Source organism: Heloderma suspectum, chromosome 4 (assembly GCF_057233095.1).
Source record: "Heloderma suspectum isolate Gila_16-S chromosome 4, 16-S_ref, whole genome shotgun sequence".
Classification (NCBI taxonomy): Eukaryota; Metazoa; Chordata; class Lepidosauria; order Squamata; family Helodermatidae; genus Heloderma; species Heloderma suspectum.
This window is the reverse complement of record NC_139461.1, coordinates 79,537,406-79,553,984: the sequence shown is the minus strand read 5'-3', so window position 1 is coordinate 79,553,984 and position 16,579 is coordinate 79,537,406. Positions and strand designations below refer to the sequence as shown.

General features: G+C 43.0%; 1 protein-coding gene across 4 annotated transcripts in view; it reads left to right on the top strand.

The window, feature by feature from the left end:
• The window catches only part of MIB1 (MIB E3 ubiquitin protein ligase 1), an 82,536-nt gene that overhangs the window by 56,684 nt on the left and 9,273 nt on the right, over positions 1-16,579 (top strand). For 2 of the 4 annotated variants that reach the window (XM_084849728.1, XM_084849727.1), the window contains exons 18-20: positions 362-440; positions 1,022-1,135; positions 12,302-12,402. In XM_084849728.1, the coding sequence (XP_084705854.1) occupies positions 362-440; positions 1,022-1,135; positions 12,302-12,402 (294 nt within the window). Of the gene's footprint in view, positions 1-361; positions 441-1,021; positions 1,136-7,822; positions 8,062-12,301; positions 12,403-16,579 lie in introns of those variants that run through there. The other 2 variants (XR_014790134.1, XM_084849729.1) reach the window with 2 other exon arrangements.

The following is a 16,579-nucleotide window of genomic DNA, read 5'->3' as shown; positions in this document are numbered from 1 at the left end:
GTTATTTAAGAAGTTATCAGTCCATAAGAGGATCCTGCCCTCTTAGTCCATGACTGATAAGTTTACTTGGGGGTCTCTGTTAGAAGATTTTTGAAAGTGCAAGTACACAATGTTCACCAGACTATCCCTTTTGCCTGCTTGTTGACACTTCCAAAGAACTCTAAAAGGTTTGTGAGGTAGAGCTTTTGCAGAAGCTATGTTGATTCTCCTTCAGCAAGACCTGTCCTATATGCTTGATCATTTTACCTTTAACAGTGCATTCTACTAGTTTACCCAGAAGAGGCATTAAGCTAGCTGCCCTGTAATTGCGGAAATAAATACTACTTCATGAGACGTTGAAGAGCTCAATTTTTCTTTGCAGATTGAAGAATGTGTGGTATGTTCAGACAAAAAAGCAGCTGTACTCTTTCAGCCTTGTGGACACATGTGTGCGTGTGAAAGTAAGTGCTTTTGGTGGGTAACAATTCTTCGTAAAGGTAGTGTTATTAATTAATTTCACTTATTGAAATTGACAGAGTTCATCAGGTGATGAATGTGGTAGTGTTCAAAATCTAAAATCCATTTTCCGAGTTCATCATACTTGAGTGTATTTGGCAGATGCCTATGACCACAAACTGTTTTGTGTATTGTGCCTATGACCACAAACTGTTTTCTCCTATATAAATTAGAGGATCTCCATTGTATATGGGAGAAAGTAAATCATGTACGAACTCCAGTTGACAAGGCTGTGGGTGGAGAGTCGTATGTTTTCTCTTCTGTCCCCTTTCCCTTGCCAGAGCACAGGACAACCTTAGTCCTAGATATGTCTGGGTGCATATAAAATGAATGGTTGACAGTTGCTGCTGTGGGGGAAAAAAATATTGTAACCATCCTGAGTGTTAAAAACTCCTGCCCCTCACACTGGCGGGCCTGACACTGTTGGGTATGATGTGTGTCTGAAACCTTCTATAATCTTTCCTTTTTTATTACCAAGTTTGTTTAAAGCACAGCATCGCTCTCACTAACAAACTTCTTTTTCCAGATTGTGCCAGCCTGATGAAAAAATGTGTGCAGTGTCGGGCAGTGGTAGAACGCAGAGTACCTTTCATTATGTGTTGCGGTGGGAAAGGTGCAGAAGATAGCACAGATGATATTAGTGAGTTATTTATTTTTCTCCCAATATGTTTTGGTCTGTCAGTAAACTCATGACTTCTCCCTTCCTTCTTCCCCAACTACCTTTTCCTACACTTAAAACTGGAGAGAGAGCTGGTATAACTGTACTTCTTACTGCTACTTCATGGCCTGGGAAAGGCCAATGCATCAGCATTAAAGAGCCAGGAAATGTAGTTGGAATTGCCCCACATCACTGTTTTCTGAGATGAGCAGAAGTGTATCTCTTAGCCTTAATAGGATAAACGTGCAGATATGTTTGCCCTTCAGTGCACACTCTGACTTTGTGGAATAGTGCAGTGATAGCAGACTACAGATGTAAACTTTCTGGAAATTTTGAAGCCATTGTTTTTTTCCGGTGGGGGGGCTGAAAAAAATGGAAACTTTGAAAAATAAACAATTCCTTTTTATAGCACTCTTTACCGCTCTAAAGTAATTTGGTTACTTTAACATCTTCTTTGTGGTCTCTGTGCATTCACACATATGGGCTCTGTGCGTGCACGGAGCCTCAATTTGGGAAACTTCCAAAGCTGAGGAATTTTGGTGGGAACCCTTCCCCCACCGTCCAGTGCGCATATCCCTAGCTGGTTCCTGCCTCTTCCCTCAGTTCTCTTTTGACTGCCATTGTGTGCGCCTCATGGGAACTTCTTTGTCTTTGACAAAGCGCCTTAGGTTTAAGGAAAAGCTGAGGTTTTTATTCTATCTTTTCTCTTTATCATTTTTTCTGTCTTTATATACGTTTTAATTTTTTGTTCTGTTTTTCGTCTTCCGCGACTGCCGTCACGGGCGTATGGCCCTGTGGGCAACTTTCAAAAAGTCTATCCATTGTGGGGTGAAGTTACCTCACAGATACGGACACAGTCTTTGTCTTTTCTGCTTGGGAGAGGGACATATTGTAGAAACCTGTCAGCACTGCAACACCATCTCTAAACAAGCGAGGAAAAATTGCTCGATCGGCTAAAAGCTGCTTTGTGGAAAAGGGCTTTAGAGTCCATCAAGTGCCCTAATAAAATAGCAAAGGCCGTTGTTCCGATACAGCCAGCGGTATCGCAGCCTTTAGCATTGGGGTCCAAATCCCCTCAACGCTGTGCCTCACCATGCATCAAAGACCCCCCAAACCCGGTCAGTCTTTGGTGCTGATGCTCGCAAAAAGACTCTCAGAGAAAGCTAAAAATTCTAAAAAGTCTGCTCTTTCGTCCTCTGAACATAAGAAGCGAAAGAAGACTATCAAAACTGTTTCTGATGTCACCTGGGACTGAATGAAGGGTGATTCATCTGCTCCTCGAGTTCAGTCACTGCCACCAATTTGCACTCCTGTTTGGGGATGAACCTTCTGCTCCTGTCCTGACATCACCTCGGGATCAACACCTGGTGGTACAGACATCATCGATACAGCCACCTATACTAACACTGCCACTGTTGTTGCCTCCTATTTGAATGTCCTTGGTACTACAGAAAGAGCCCATCCTTCTAACATTTACATCAGAGGGCAAGATTAGGGAATTGTCCCCATTTCAGCCTCCTCTGTGTTTGCCTCGACCAAGGCATGAATTTTATGATCCAGGATGGAATTGGCATCCAATTCGCCTGAATCTGTTTATTCCATGGCATCGTACCATAGGTCTTACAAATTGAGTAGACGAGATCGCTGTTGGTACTGAGAGCACTCTAGGTCACCACACTCTAAATGGGATAGACCTCAGTCACACTATGGCTCTCTAGGCCTAAGGCAGTGGGTCAAGTATGTCGACAGTGGGAGGCGCTATCCTCCTTTGATTGAATGCCTGGGATGGGAGGAGAGTCACTCTTGTTGCCGGCTGTCTGCTACCGTTTTGACGGCTCCAAAGGAGCCTTTGCTGCTAGTGTCAGAATCTATATAGCCCTTTCCACAAGTGGTTCTGCCTCTCCCTGTGCATAGATCTCTGATATGGCCTCCAGCACCATCTCAACAAGATTTGACAGAAATCCTGTTTCAAACAGTACCATCTCCTCCAGCTACAGTACTTCTCAGCCTGCTTCTAAATTGCCACCTCGCGTGTCTGAAACGGAAGGTTATGAATCGGATTCCTCTTCACAATCGTCCCGTCCGTTGTCACTTTCTTCTCCAGTTACTTTGGTGGAAACTAATGAATCCATTTCTCCTTCTGAGGATTTGAGTCAATTTGCTGATCAGATTCTTAGAATGGCACAGGCTTTGGGACATGAAACGCAGTAAGTTGCGCCATCAGTCCATGATGCTATATTCAGCGCCGTGAATGTAGAAGCGCATAAGCCAGTGGCGATTCCTCTACTGCCTACTCTTAACGAAACTATAAAACAGTCTTGGAATACCCCTCCACGTGCCTCTGGTATCGCAGTGGTTGGAGGGCATGTACCATGTACAGGACACTAATGCAGAATATCTCTTTAATCATCCTGCACCCAACTCTATAGTGGTTGAAGCTGCACAAGGCAAGTCAAAGAAAAGTTATTCATCTCCCACCAACAAAGAGGGACAAGAGACTGGATTTACTCATAAGGAGACTTTATTTGTCTGCAGTGATGGGTTTAAAAATCACTAACTATCAAGCAGCAATGTTGGGTTACCAGTTCCTGCTGTGGGACAAGGTGGGCAAGCTTCTTGACCTGTTGCCTGATGATAAAAAAGAGGTGGGTCGCCTTTTTAGAGCTGAAGCATTAAAATTATCGAGGCAGCAGATAAAGACATCTCGCCATCAGACAGACTGTAACTTGAAGGTCTTGGTAAGCTCAATCGCTCTTGGACGTCATGCCTGGCTTCGATCCTCTGGCCTTCCTCAGGAAATGAGGGCAAGGACAGAAGATCTCCCGTTTGATGGGCTGGGTCTGTTTAATACTAAAACAGATGAGGCGTTGAACACAGTCCAAAAAGCTTGGACTACAGCCTGTCAAATGGGGGTTTTACTGCAGCAGCAGCACCACCAACAGCAGCCTCGGTATTGACGTTGGCACCAATCTTCCACTCCTCAGTATCAACCATACAATGCTGGAATAGGTCAGCAACAACTATAGCCTAACAGTCAAGGAAAGTCCTTCCAGCTGTCAAGATCCCACGACTACCGTAGGAAACGGGAAAATAGGGGCAAAGACGTCTTTGACTTACTGCCTGTTTTTCCACTCAACCGTCACACTCTGTTTTTTGGGACACACTTGGCACAATACCATCAGGCGTGGCGAGACATTACGATGGATGCTTGGGTGTTGACCATAGTCCAGGAAGGATATTGCATCGAGTTCGACGCCATCCCTCCACTTGGTACCATGAAGGTTACCACTCCATCTACAACTCTTCTTACAGAGGTTCAAACCCTTCTAGACAAAGGAGCAATCCAACCTGTTCCACACAACAAACTTATGGGAAGTTTTTATTCCTGGTACTTCACAGTACTGAAAAGGGATGACACCCTTTGACCAATAATGGACTTGAGGTAGATCAACAGCTGCATCTTGCCCAAAAAATTCCACGTGGTTACACTGGTGTCTATTCTCTTCTGAGGATACTGGTTTGCCTCTATCGACCTCAAAGACGCTTACTTCCATATCGCCATAGAGTGCTCCTATCAACGTTACCTATGCTTTGCCATCTGTACCGATGCACACCAATTCTGAGTTCTACCCCTTGGTCTCACCACTGCTCCGAGGGTCTTTCCCAAGTGCATGGCAGTTGTATGTGCCCATCTTCATTTGCAGGGCATGTAAGTCTACCCTTACATTGACGACTGGCTCTTCGTAGTTTCAACGAAATTACAACTGATACAGTCGATAGAGGTGACCTATGGTCTCCTAAACACTCTAGGTCTATACATCAGTGTGGAGAAATCTCATCTTACCCTACTGAAAGCATAACATTCATAGGAGCATTGCTGGACTCAGAAGTGGGAAGAGATTTCCATCACCAAGCTGGAAACACTAGTCACCTTTGTTTCAAACATATTGGACAGCAAGGTTACTACAGCATCCAAGAGTCAGCATTTGCTGGGGTTTATGGCTGCGACGACAGCAGTTGTCCAATAGCACGGTTGTGGATGAGACCCGTACAAAATTGGTTTATCCGCCATTTCAACAACGGGTTGGATGCTTACCGGGTACTGCTGATATTACCACCAGAAGTCAAGGACTCTGCGAGGGTGGTTGGTACTGACCAACTTGAATCAAGGGCAGCCTTTCCTCCCACCTTCTCCCTCTGTGATCCTGACGACTGATGCCTCCCTTTCGGGATGGGGGGCACATTGCCGAACTCTGATAGTGCATGGCAGGTGGGCTCACAGAGAGGCCGCTCACCACATAAACGTTCTGGAGCTAATTGCTGTGCTCAAAGCACTTTGTGCTTTCGAGCTGGACTTGACAGGCAAGAAGGTTCAGATAGCATCGGACAACATGACCGTGGTTGCATATCTGAACAAAGAAGGGGGACCAGGTCACTACCACTTGTAGCTCTGACACTCCAGATATTAGACTGATGTGTGCCATGCCAAATAGCTTTAGTGACCATTCATGTAGCAGGTGTGGACAGTGTTGTGGCTGATCAACTCCGCTGAACAATGGTGATTTCTCACGAGTGGGAAGTGGACAGGATGGTTCTGTGCAGCATTTTTAAATAGTGGGGGATGCCATGGATCAATTTATTTGCTACAGCAAACAAAGCAATCTGTTGTCACTTCTGCACCAGAGCGGGACAAGGCAGAAGTTCTATGGGAGATGCCTTTGTTTTTGTTTGGGTCGGGACTCTGTTTTACATTTTTCCTCCCTTCCTGCTAATGACTTGAGTTCTGGCAAAAATGGCAAGGGATGGTACAGATTGCATACTGATAGCCCCTTGGTGGCCACTTCAGCCTTGGTTTGCCCCTCTAATGGGAATGGCGCAGGGTCAGTACTGGCAGCTTCTGTTGATTCCATCTCTCCTCACCAGGGAACACGGTCAGATTCAACACCTAGGTCTGTCCATTCTTCACATGACAGCATGGAGAATTGGATGAGTGACAATCCTGCAATCCCAGCTGGGGTCCAGAGAATACTAGACACGGCACGTAAAACTTCCTTGCAATGTTCCTATTCAAAGAAGTTGACTACTTCTGTGGCATTGGTTTGTCAGCAATCTTTCCACCCCAGACAATTTTCAGTGCATCACATTCTCTATGTCCCCCTCTCACTTTTTGAGAAAGGACTCAAACTTTCCTCTCTCAGGGTTTACTTGTCGGCTATTTTAGCATTTCATCCTCTGGTTGAGGGTTTTTCAGTTTTATCGCATCTGACTGCGAAGAGGTTCTTAAAAGGGATCAGGAATTTAGTACCTCTGCTCTGATCTGTTGTACCGAGTTGGAGTCTTTCTGTTGTACTAAAAGCACTTTCAGCGAAGCCATTTGAGCCTCTCACTGCTGTGGACTTAAGCCTCCTTTCGTGGAAAGTGGCTTTCTTGTGGCCATAACATCTGCATGTTGTGCTAGTGAGTTTTGTACACTCAGAGTTGACCAGCCATACCTTAATTTTCAACAAGATAAGGTGATACTACAACCTGGACTGGATTTTCTGCCCAAAGTTGTTTTGGAGTTTCATTTGAACCAGGACATTGTTCTGCCTACTTTCTTTGCCTCCCCATTTACGCCTTTAGAATCAACACTACATGTGTGCAATGTACGTCGTGCCCTTGCTTTTTACGAGACGAGAACTGAACAGTTCCGATTGTCACTTCGGCTCTTCATCTGTTATGGCAGCAAGCGGAAGGGCCAGCCTCTGTCCATGGAGCGTCTTGCTTCATGGATCATTAAGACTGTTTAGCTTTCATATGAGTTGGGTGGACTCATGCCATCTGCTCCAGTTACAGCTCATTCTTCTTGGGCAGTAGTGACATCTGTCACATTCGACAAAGGCATTTCTATTTCAGAACTGCCGTGCAGCTACGTGGTTGACACTATCTACCTTTGTCAAGCATTACAAACTGGACACTTGGGCAAGAGCTGACTGTGCTTTTGATCTTTTGTCCTGAATATTGCCCTTTCATCAATATTGTAATAGGACACCGACCCACCTCCATTGTAAGTGAGCTTGTTAGTCGCCCATGTGTGATGCACAGAGACCATGAAGAAGGAAGACAGGTTTCTACATGTAACTAGTTCTTCAAGTGGTCATCTGTGCATTCACACAACCTGCCCACCGTCCCCACTTTGGTGTCATGCTTGAGTTCGATGTTGGGTACTGAAGAGTTCACTTCTCTCAGTTATGAGGCTGCAATTTCGGTCTCAAGGAACTGAGGGAAGAGGCAGGAACCAGCTAAGGATATGCGCACTGGATGGTGGGGGAAGGGTTCCCGCCAAAATTCCTCAGCTTTAGAAGTTTTTGGAATGAAGGCTCCACACAGGAGCAGAGCTCATATGTGTGAATGCACAGACGACCACTCGAAGAACTACAAGTACAGGTAGCAACTTGTCTATACTGTGTATAACCTGGTTTGCTCATAAAATTGTCATTAAAATTTAAAACATTTAAATGTAAACTTGGTAAATTTGTAATTGTCTGAAATAAATACACTATAATTTTAATGTACCAAACATGATAATTTTATTAGCAAACCAATACATAATACATTTTAGGTTTCTATTTCATGTTAGACCAATGGGAACTTAAGGAAGTAGTCCCTGAAATATCTGAATTATCCTAGGAGTCAGAAGAAGCAGGAAGAGCTGGAGGCAGGGGAAGCCTGGTGTACAGCATCTGATCCTGTTTGAGAAATTGGTTGCAGTGGAATTTAGGGAAATCTGGTCTGATGGAGAAGCTACTGAGAGCTTATCTAGCTGGGGAAGATGCTATTAAACATGGTAACCAAGCATATTTAATTTAAAAAAACCCTGTAAGCAATCTCAACCTACTATTTGAAGAGTGACATTTAACTCCCTTTTGTAAATAAATTCCCTTAATAAACCTGTTAATTTTAGCTTATTCTGAACGGTTGCTACTTGTAGTGGTGTCAATCCAGTGCTTACACCATAGGAATTAGGCTGCTGTGTTTCTTTTAAGTACAGAGAGTTTATTTTGGTGGCAGCAGTTAAGCGGTTTTATAGCTGAGGCATTATTCTGAATGGTGATTGTAATTTGGAAATATATTTAAAAACTGTTGCTTTAAGTTCCATACACTGAAGCCTCAAAGGGTTTTTTTTTTTTTTAATTGAAACATAGTTAGGATATTTCATTATCCAAAATTCTTCAGTTTTTCAGGGAAAAAAAGCCAAGAAAGGCTTTTATGGGGTGGGGGGTGGGGGAGAAAAGCAATTTTCCCCAAAATTTTCAATTTTTTTCCCATGCCTTCAGCAGACAGTGGCAGGAGGAAAGTGGTGTTTCCAAGGGGACAGTTGCTACCTGTCCTAGGCATGCAAACATTAACATATTGCAACTTATGGCAGATTTGCTGTAATGTCCTAGAAAATGCTATATTTTTGTATTCAAGAATATAAATCTGTATATCTGCTGAGTAGTTTGTCAGCACAGGCTTTATAACAAGACTTCTTAATAAGATATGACATTAGGAATAATGGGTGAATAAGAGTCAGTGAATGGTGTTTACATTCTGTTGACGTAATCTCTAAATAAAATAACCCCCAATTTACATATGATATTCACAACCTATATACGTATTTTACCCATACCTCTTTAGAATGCTGTTCTTCGTGTTTACTTAAGGAGCTCTCTGGATCAGACAGAGAGCCTATTTAGTCGAGCAACCTGTTTCTAACAGTGCCTCTGGAAAGTTTACAAGCAGTCCATGAAGGCAGCAAAGTATCCTCAAAGTTGTCCTCGGTATCTAGTATTCAGGACTTGGAGCTCCCAAACCTTCAGCTATTTCTCAGAAGGAAGATGCTCCATGGGTTGCTTTTTTATGTACCCTTTCCAATGCTGTGACATACAGTCAGGGCCAGAAATATTGGAACAAGGATAACTGTTTTGGCAGTTGGCCTCTGTACACCACCACATTGAAGTTGAAAGGAAACACACCCAGATGGGAGCGAAGTCAGGACTTTCAGCTGTAATTCAAGGGGTTTGACAAAAGTGGGGCACTAACCATTCAGGAAGGACAGCCAGTGGCATACACCCCCCCCCATCATTGGGGGCTCATAAGTAATGGAACAAATGGCTGACAAGCAGCTGCATGGCCAGGTGTGGCCTTTTTCTTGGGTACCCCATGACCAATCATGCAGATAAAAGGCCTGGAGGTGGTTCTGAGTGTTACATTTGCATTTGGTAGCTGTTCACTGGAACTCCCAACATGAGGTCCAAAGAGGTGTCCATGTGAGTGAAGGAGGCCATCATTAGGCTGAGGAGACAACATAAACCCATCAGAGAGATAGCAAAAACAGTGGGAGTGGCCAACACAACAGTTTGGAACATCCTGAAAAAGAAGGAATTAACTGGCAAGCTCAGCAACAGCAACAGGCCTGGAAGACCACGGAAGACACCTAAAGCGGATGACCACAGAATGCTGCTCATGGTGAAGAGGAACCCTTTCACAAAATCTAGCCAGGTCAAGAACGCTTTTGCGGAGGTAGGCATGTCATTGTCAACATCTACAGTCAAGAGACGGCTTTATGAATGTAAATACAGAGGCTTCACAGCAAGGTGCAAACCACTGGTAAAGCTCAAGAACAGAAAGGCCAGATTAGCCTTTGCCAGCAAACACCTAAAAAAGCCTGCCCAGTCCTGGAATAAGATTCTTTGGACTGATGAAACCAAGATTAACTTGTACCAGAATGATGGGAAGAGAAACATATGGTGAAGGAAAGGAACAGCTCATGATCCAAAGCATACCACATCATTTGTCAAACATGGTGGAGGCAGTGTTATGGCATGGGCATGTATGGCTGCAAATGGAACATGGGTCACTGGTGTTTATTGATGACCTGACTGCTGATAAAAGCAGGAGGATGAATTCTGCAGTGTATATGGCTATACTTTCTGCTCAGATTCAGCCGAATGCTGTGAAACTGATAGGATGCCGCTTCATAGTGCAGATGGATAATGACCCAAAACATACAGCAAAAGCTACCCAAGAGTTTCTCAAGGCAAAGAAGTGGGATGTTCTTCAATGGCCAAGTCAGTCACCTGATCTCCACCCAATAGAGCATGCTTTTCACTTACTGAAGACAAGACTGAGGGCAGAAAGACCCACAAACAGCAGCTGAAGGCAGCTGCAGTAAAGGCCTGGCAAAGCATCTCGAGAGAGGACACTCAGCATTTGGTCCTGTCCATGGGTTCCAGACTGCAGGCAGTCATTGACAGCAAAGGATTTTCATCCAGGTATTAAAGGTGATCCTTAAATTTGAAATGATGTTGGTTTGTTCCATTACTTATGAGCCACCAACGATGGGTGTGTGTGTATGCCACTGGCTGTCCTTCCTGAATGGTTAGTGCCCCACTTTTGTCACACCCCTTGAATTACAGCTGAAAGTCCTGACTTCGCTCCCATCTGAGTGTGTTTCCTTTCAACTTCAATGTGGTGGTGTACAGAGGCTAACTGCCAAAACAGTTATCCTTGTTCCAATAGTTCTTGCCCTGACTATACTTTTAAAGCTGGGAGAACCAGAACTATTCACAGTATTCCAACTGTGGCTGCACCACAGATTTATCTGAAGACATTTCCTAATAATTCCTGTGGATAGACTTTTCACTGATGCTATCCACCATGACCCCAAGATCTGTTTCTAGCCAGTGCAGACTCCCATCAGTGAATACGTGGTTAGGATTTTTTTGCTCCCATTTGACCTACTTGAATTTTTTTATTGAATTTAAATTGCAATTTCATTGCCTCTTCACCCAATTTGGAGAGAGCTCTTTGCAGCTCTTCATGGTGGATTTAACCATTCTGAAAGCAGCCACAAGGCTTGTATCCGGAGCCATTTTATGGAGCATTTTATAATTATGGGTTTGTTTTATCTGTATTGGTTTCCCCTAGGTTTCCAGGCACAATTTAAGGTGCTGGTCATTAGCTATAAAATCCTAAATAGTTTGGAACCAGGGTACTTGAAGGACTCCTACACAAACCAGCCTTCCCTTTACATTTGTCATTGGAGGCCTTGCTCTACATCCTGTTGCTATCAGAAGTCTGTTTCACTGGAATGCAGGACAGGGCCTTTTCTGTAATGGTTGTAGAACTTCCTCCCCTGGGAGGTTCAGTAGCCCCTCCCCTTAACAGGTGGGCTGTTCAGATGTTTTTGTTCCATTGTCCCATTACTAATTGTTTTTGTGTCTGTCTGTCCTATTTTGTGAAGCTTTGTTTCTGTTTTCATTTTACTTTATTTCATTTCTAATTCTTGGAAATAATGTTGTAGATTGTCTTAGCTTATGTTGTGAGCCACCTTCAGTGCCTTGAGGCTAAAAGGTGGATTTTTTTTTTAAATATATTGGTGTCATCTGCAGACTTGGGAATATTGTTCACCCTGACTCCAGATAATTTACAAATAAGGTAAACAGCATTTCTCTCAATACAGATCTTTGAGGGAATCCCATTGTTTCTTTTTCTCCATTGAGGAAACAGTTTGTTCCAATAATCTGTATACATTCACACATCGGAGCTGAATTTTGAAGGCCGCGATTGAAGATTATGAAGATTGAAGATGCAGAAGATTAACACATGTGATGGATTCAGATATTTGTTTTTCTGTAGCTGGAACTTCCATATACTGTGCATTAAGTCTTCTGCATCAGGGCTAATGTAATTGCTAGTGTAATTTGGGGTGTTTTCTTTAGCCATGATCTTATCTCTGCTTCATACCTTTCAGAACAGAACCTGCATAAAGTGAAAGATATTAATGCCCTGTATTTAATAATTGTGTGCGACTTACAACTTGAAATTTGTCTTAAAAATATCTCTCAGTGTTCAGATATTTGTACTGCAGAGTTTGCAAGCAATTTCCAGCCAGTGAAGCTCTGATATAGAGAAACAGTTGACAGAATTTGTATTCATAACTTGTTCCTTGGAGTATCTTTATAAAGGAAATCATATTTAATAAGGTTTATTTTAAACTACTGTAATTCAGACATGATAATATGTTTAACAGTTGAAAAGTAATTTTTAAATAGGCTTGGATTCTTTTTTTTCCATTTTTGCAAGTGTTGCATGTCACCATTTCTCCCTCTCTGCATTGTGTAGCCAGTGGAAACATTCCTGTTCTGCAGAAAGACAAGGACAATACCAATGTCAATGCTGATGTACAGAAATTGCAGCAGCAATTGCAGGACATAAAGGAGCAGGTAAAGCAAATAGACTTCTATGATAAATATCAAAGGAAAACCTAAGCTGTAATATTTGAAGTCATTATATGAAAGTTTTCAGAATAAGTGCTACATATGTGGAAAAATACAGATAGCAGGGATATAGTTCACTGCCATTCATAATCATCAGCTGTGTAATGATCTTCCTAAGCATAGGTTCAGTAATAAATTAGTTGAAAATATTTGAGTAAAGTATGGAGAAAGGGTTAGGACATAATCTTCCCTCCACTTCCACATAAAATGTGCATGGATATAAACTGAATTTCAGAAGAAGAGAGCATAGACACATGTCTTGTAAAGAAAAGTCTTGCATGGGTAAGTAACAATGGGAATGCCAGACTAAAGCCAAATTATTCTGAAGCATTCCATTTCTTTTCTTAAAATGTAAAGTATATTTAATATAGGGTGAAGACTTTTTGTTCATAGTGAAATATTAATGTGTAAAGCGTGTGTGTGTGTGTGTGTCTGTCTCTCTCTCTCTCTCTCTGGGGCAGAAGAATAGTCAGTTCTGAAAGAGGTTTGCCCCTTGAGCTGGTAGGCAGAATGAATAATCAACTTATTGAGCATTGAGATCTCTCCCAACTTCCCCTGTCTTCTATATGAAAACAGCCTCTTCCCTCTCCCCTGCCCCCCCCAAGAAGCTGCATGTGATAGGTCAGATCCTACATAAAGTGCAGCTCTCAGCTCCACAGTTCTCTAAATCCAGTTTTTGTACAAATGGTAGCGACTCGCATTGATACTGTGAAGCAGTAGCAGGGACAATGAAGCCTAGAAGTGATGAGGCTGCCATTTTTTTGACAGACCACCACACCCATGTGGTAGGCAAATAGCTCCTCTCTTGATGTAGTTGTCTGTGTCAAACAATAATGGATAGGATGCCCCCCTCCCCCCCCCCCGTGCTAACAGTATGTCCACAGAAGATTCATTAACAGAATCAAATTGGGTTTTTTCAAAATGTTAAAAGCTGCTCTTGGGACTAGAGAATTGGATGTCACGATGATGCCCCATTTTGACTCCTCAGAAGTCGGACAGGGTCCTGCTTGTGGCTTGATATGAGTAGGCTGCAATCAGGGCTTGATTGACTTGAACATTGAGCCCCCGCCCTCACTACTACTTCATCTGTCCCTAGAGGCATAAAAACTGGCAGTGGATCATCCAGCTTTCTGGTGGACCATCATTTCCTAACAGGAGGGAGACTGGAACATCTTCAGTGGGAACGTACTGCTATTTGCATCCATTTTCAAGGGGGAAAAGTCTCTCCCAACTGTGGTTAAAGTCATAGTCACTTTGTATACAAGTGTAATACAGTTTGATGCTGTTTTCTGTATACGTTACACTCAAAGCAGTTCATAAGAAAGTATGACCCCCCAAAATACACCATCCGTAAAAAGGACAATTCAAAACAGTTTCATGAATAATAAAAATACATAACATCAGCATCAAAATATACAATGAATTAATTAATACAGTTACCAGCAAGAACAAAGTGAAACAACCATGGCCTAAGTGATGACAGAAACAGCAGATTGAGCACTTTTAAAGAATCACAGACGGAGGAGGGACCAGTCCTAAGTACCAGGTGTTAAGAGGAGTAGGGTAAAACACCCTCTGGCCTTGACGGTAAGTGACAGGTAGCAAAGCTCTCTGGTGTTGGTGATCGGTTTTTTGCTGGAACTTGTAGCCCAAGTCCCTGCCTAACGGGAATGGACTTTCCACCAGGGAGATGGAGCACCTTCCCTGCTGCCTCAGGAAAGTTGCTGGGTCCTTTGGAAAGGCATAGGAATGTGGAGACAGCAGCAGGTACTTTAAGCACATATGGAGCATATGCAAAAGATAACAGCCCTTTTCAGGATGAGCACAGGGATGGCCATGCATTGTCATTGGGACCCCTGACTCATATCAAGATTGTGTTGTCCTTTTGTTCAATAATGTGATACCTTCCATTTCTGTTGTCAGTGCTCTAGCCAGCAAATCAGAAAATTAGTTGCTGGACCCACCTTCCTAATGTTATATCTCAAAATGCAGAGCCACTTGAAACAAGTTAACCCATTCTTTCAAAAAGCTTAAGGTTTTGGATTTGTATTTGTAAAGAAAGAGATAAGATAAGCCTATTCCTGTTGCTCAGCAGGATGCCAACTAACCAGACACTCTAGGGGGCATTGTTGAGCTACATTCGAATGTAGAGTTTGTCAAGCTCCACAAGGCAAAACATACAAATATTATTTGGATACCTGTATGAGTTGTACTGCGAGGCAAATGGTGGGGGAGGGGGGAGTTCTGTTCAGAAAATGAGGATTCGCCCTCCCTTTCCCAGCACACTAATCCAAATTGCTTCCTTGCCTTCCCAGCAGCTGTAATTAATATCTTGAAAAAATATAGGAGATTCTGTTTGTGGGTCTCCCGTATCAAATCTAGCTTAGCCCCAAGTCAAAGACAGGTTGCACCTGTGTATTCAGAGATGTGGGGAGGGGAAGCAAGCCCACCTATCACAGGTGTTCCTGGCACCATACGATGCAGTTTCGCAGTTCCTTATTGTCGTGCTGCTTTGCCTGAGATGCAAGGACAGACATGAATTAGACTACTGCAATGCGCTTTATGTGGGGTTTCCTTGAAGACAACTTGGAAGTTGCAGCTAGTGCAAAATGCAGCAGCTAGACTGTTGACTGGAATATCTCATAAAGGTCATGTAACACCAGTTTTAAAGGAATTGCACTGGCTGCCAATATGCTTCCGGTTGGAATTCAAGGTGCTGGTGATGGCATTTAAACCCTAAGCGACTTGGGACCTCGATATTTGAGGGAGCAACTCCCTGTATATATGCCTGGCTGAGGATTGAGATCTGTTGGAGCCCTCCTCTGCTTCCTACCAGTGCAAGACATGCACTATAGTGGGACATGGGAGAGGGCTTTCTCTGCTGTGGCACCCTGGTTGTGGAATGCCTTCCCCTTGGAGGCCCAATTGGCGCAGACACTGGTTTCATTTTGGCACCAAGCTAAAACATGGCTTTTCATGGCCTTTGAGGGCTAATTGAATTCCCTAAGGTTGTACACTGTTTTAACTTTTTTATTGTTTTAGATTTTTAAATTGACATTGGCTAGCTTAATGGTTTAATATGTTTTAGCTGTTTAAATTTATTGTTTTATACTGTTTAAAGTTATTTTTTCTCTACGCCGCCCTGCGATCTTATTGATATAGGGCGGGATACAAATGTTTTAAATAAACGAATAAATAAAAATAAATAAATGGGCATGACTTTCCCATCTCCATAGCTGGGAGAGCTGACAGAGAAATGCTGATCCTGGTCATGCCAGATGTAGTACTGGAGCTGGCAGCCATTCGTGCAGTAACACCAGTCTTCCTGACTCAGGGGAATGTCCCACGGACAACCTAGGAGGAAAGGGCAACTGACTAAGCACCAACTGCTCCAAAGAGAAAGATGGGGTAGCCACCTTCAGTGTCATTTTTCTTGGTAGAAAGGTTGGGTACAAATTAAATAAGATGGAATATTTACTTCCAGCTTCACTAGTTAAGAGTCTAGCACTGGCCCTGTTTCTCTCTTTCTGCCCTCCACCTCCAACCCCAGAAGACATAAACCAAAGGGACCAGATCCACAGAAATCTACTGCCACTCTTGCTCATAAGTGTCTGAATGACAACTACTTCTTCCCCAGGGAAGAAAAGGGAACTTACAGAGGAAAAGCTGGATGCACCCTTCAGGACATGCTGGACCCCTGGTTTTATCTAAACGTCTTTCCAGAGCAGCATTTATTTATTTATTATTTTATTGCATTGCATTTCTATACCGCCCAATAGCCAAAGCTCTCTGGGTGGTTTACAAAGATTAAAAACATTAAAACTACAGTATACAGAGATTAAAAGTCATTTGCATAAAAATACGAACAGACAATATATTCAAGAAAACATATCTAAAACAACTTCAAGCAAGCAATCTCAAGCAAACAACCGTAACCATAAGACAATCCAGGATCGATTAAAACTTATCATATGCTGCCAAATGCCTGGGAGGAGAGAAAAGTCTTAACCTGGCGCTGAAAAGATAATAATGTTGGTGCCAGGCGGACCTCATCAGGGAGATCATTCCATAATTGAAGGGCCACCACCGAGATTGTTGCTGTCTTCCAAGCTTCCCTCGGAGT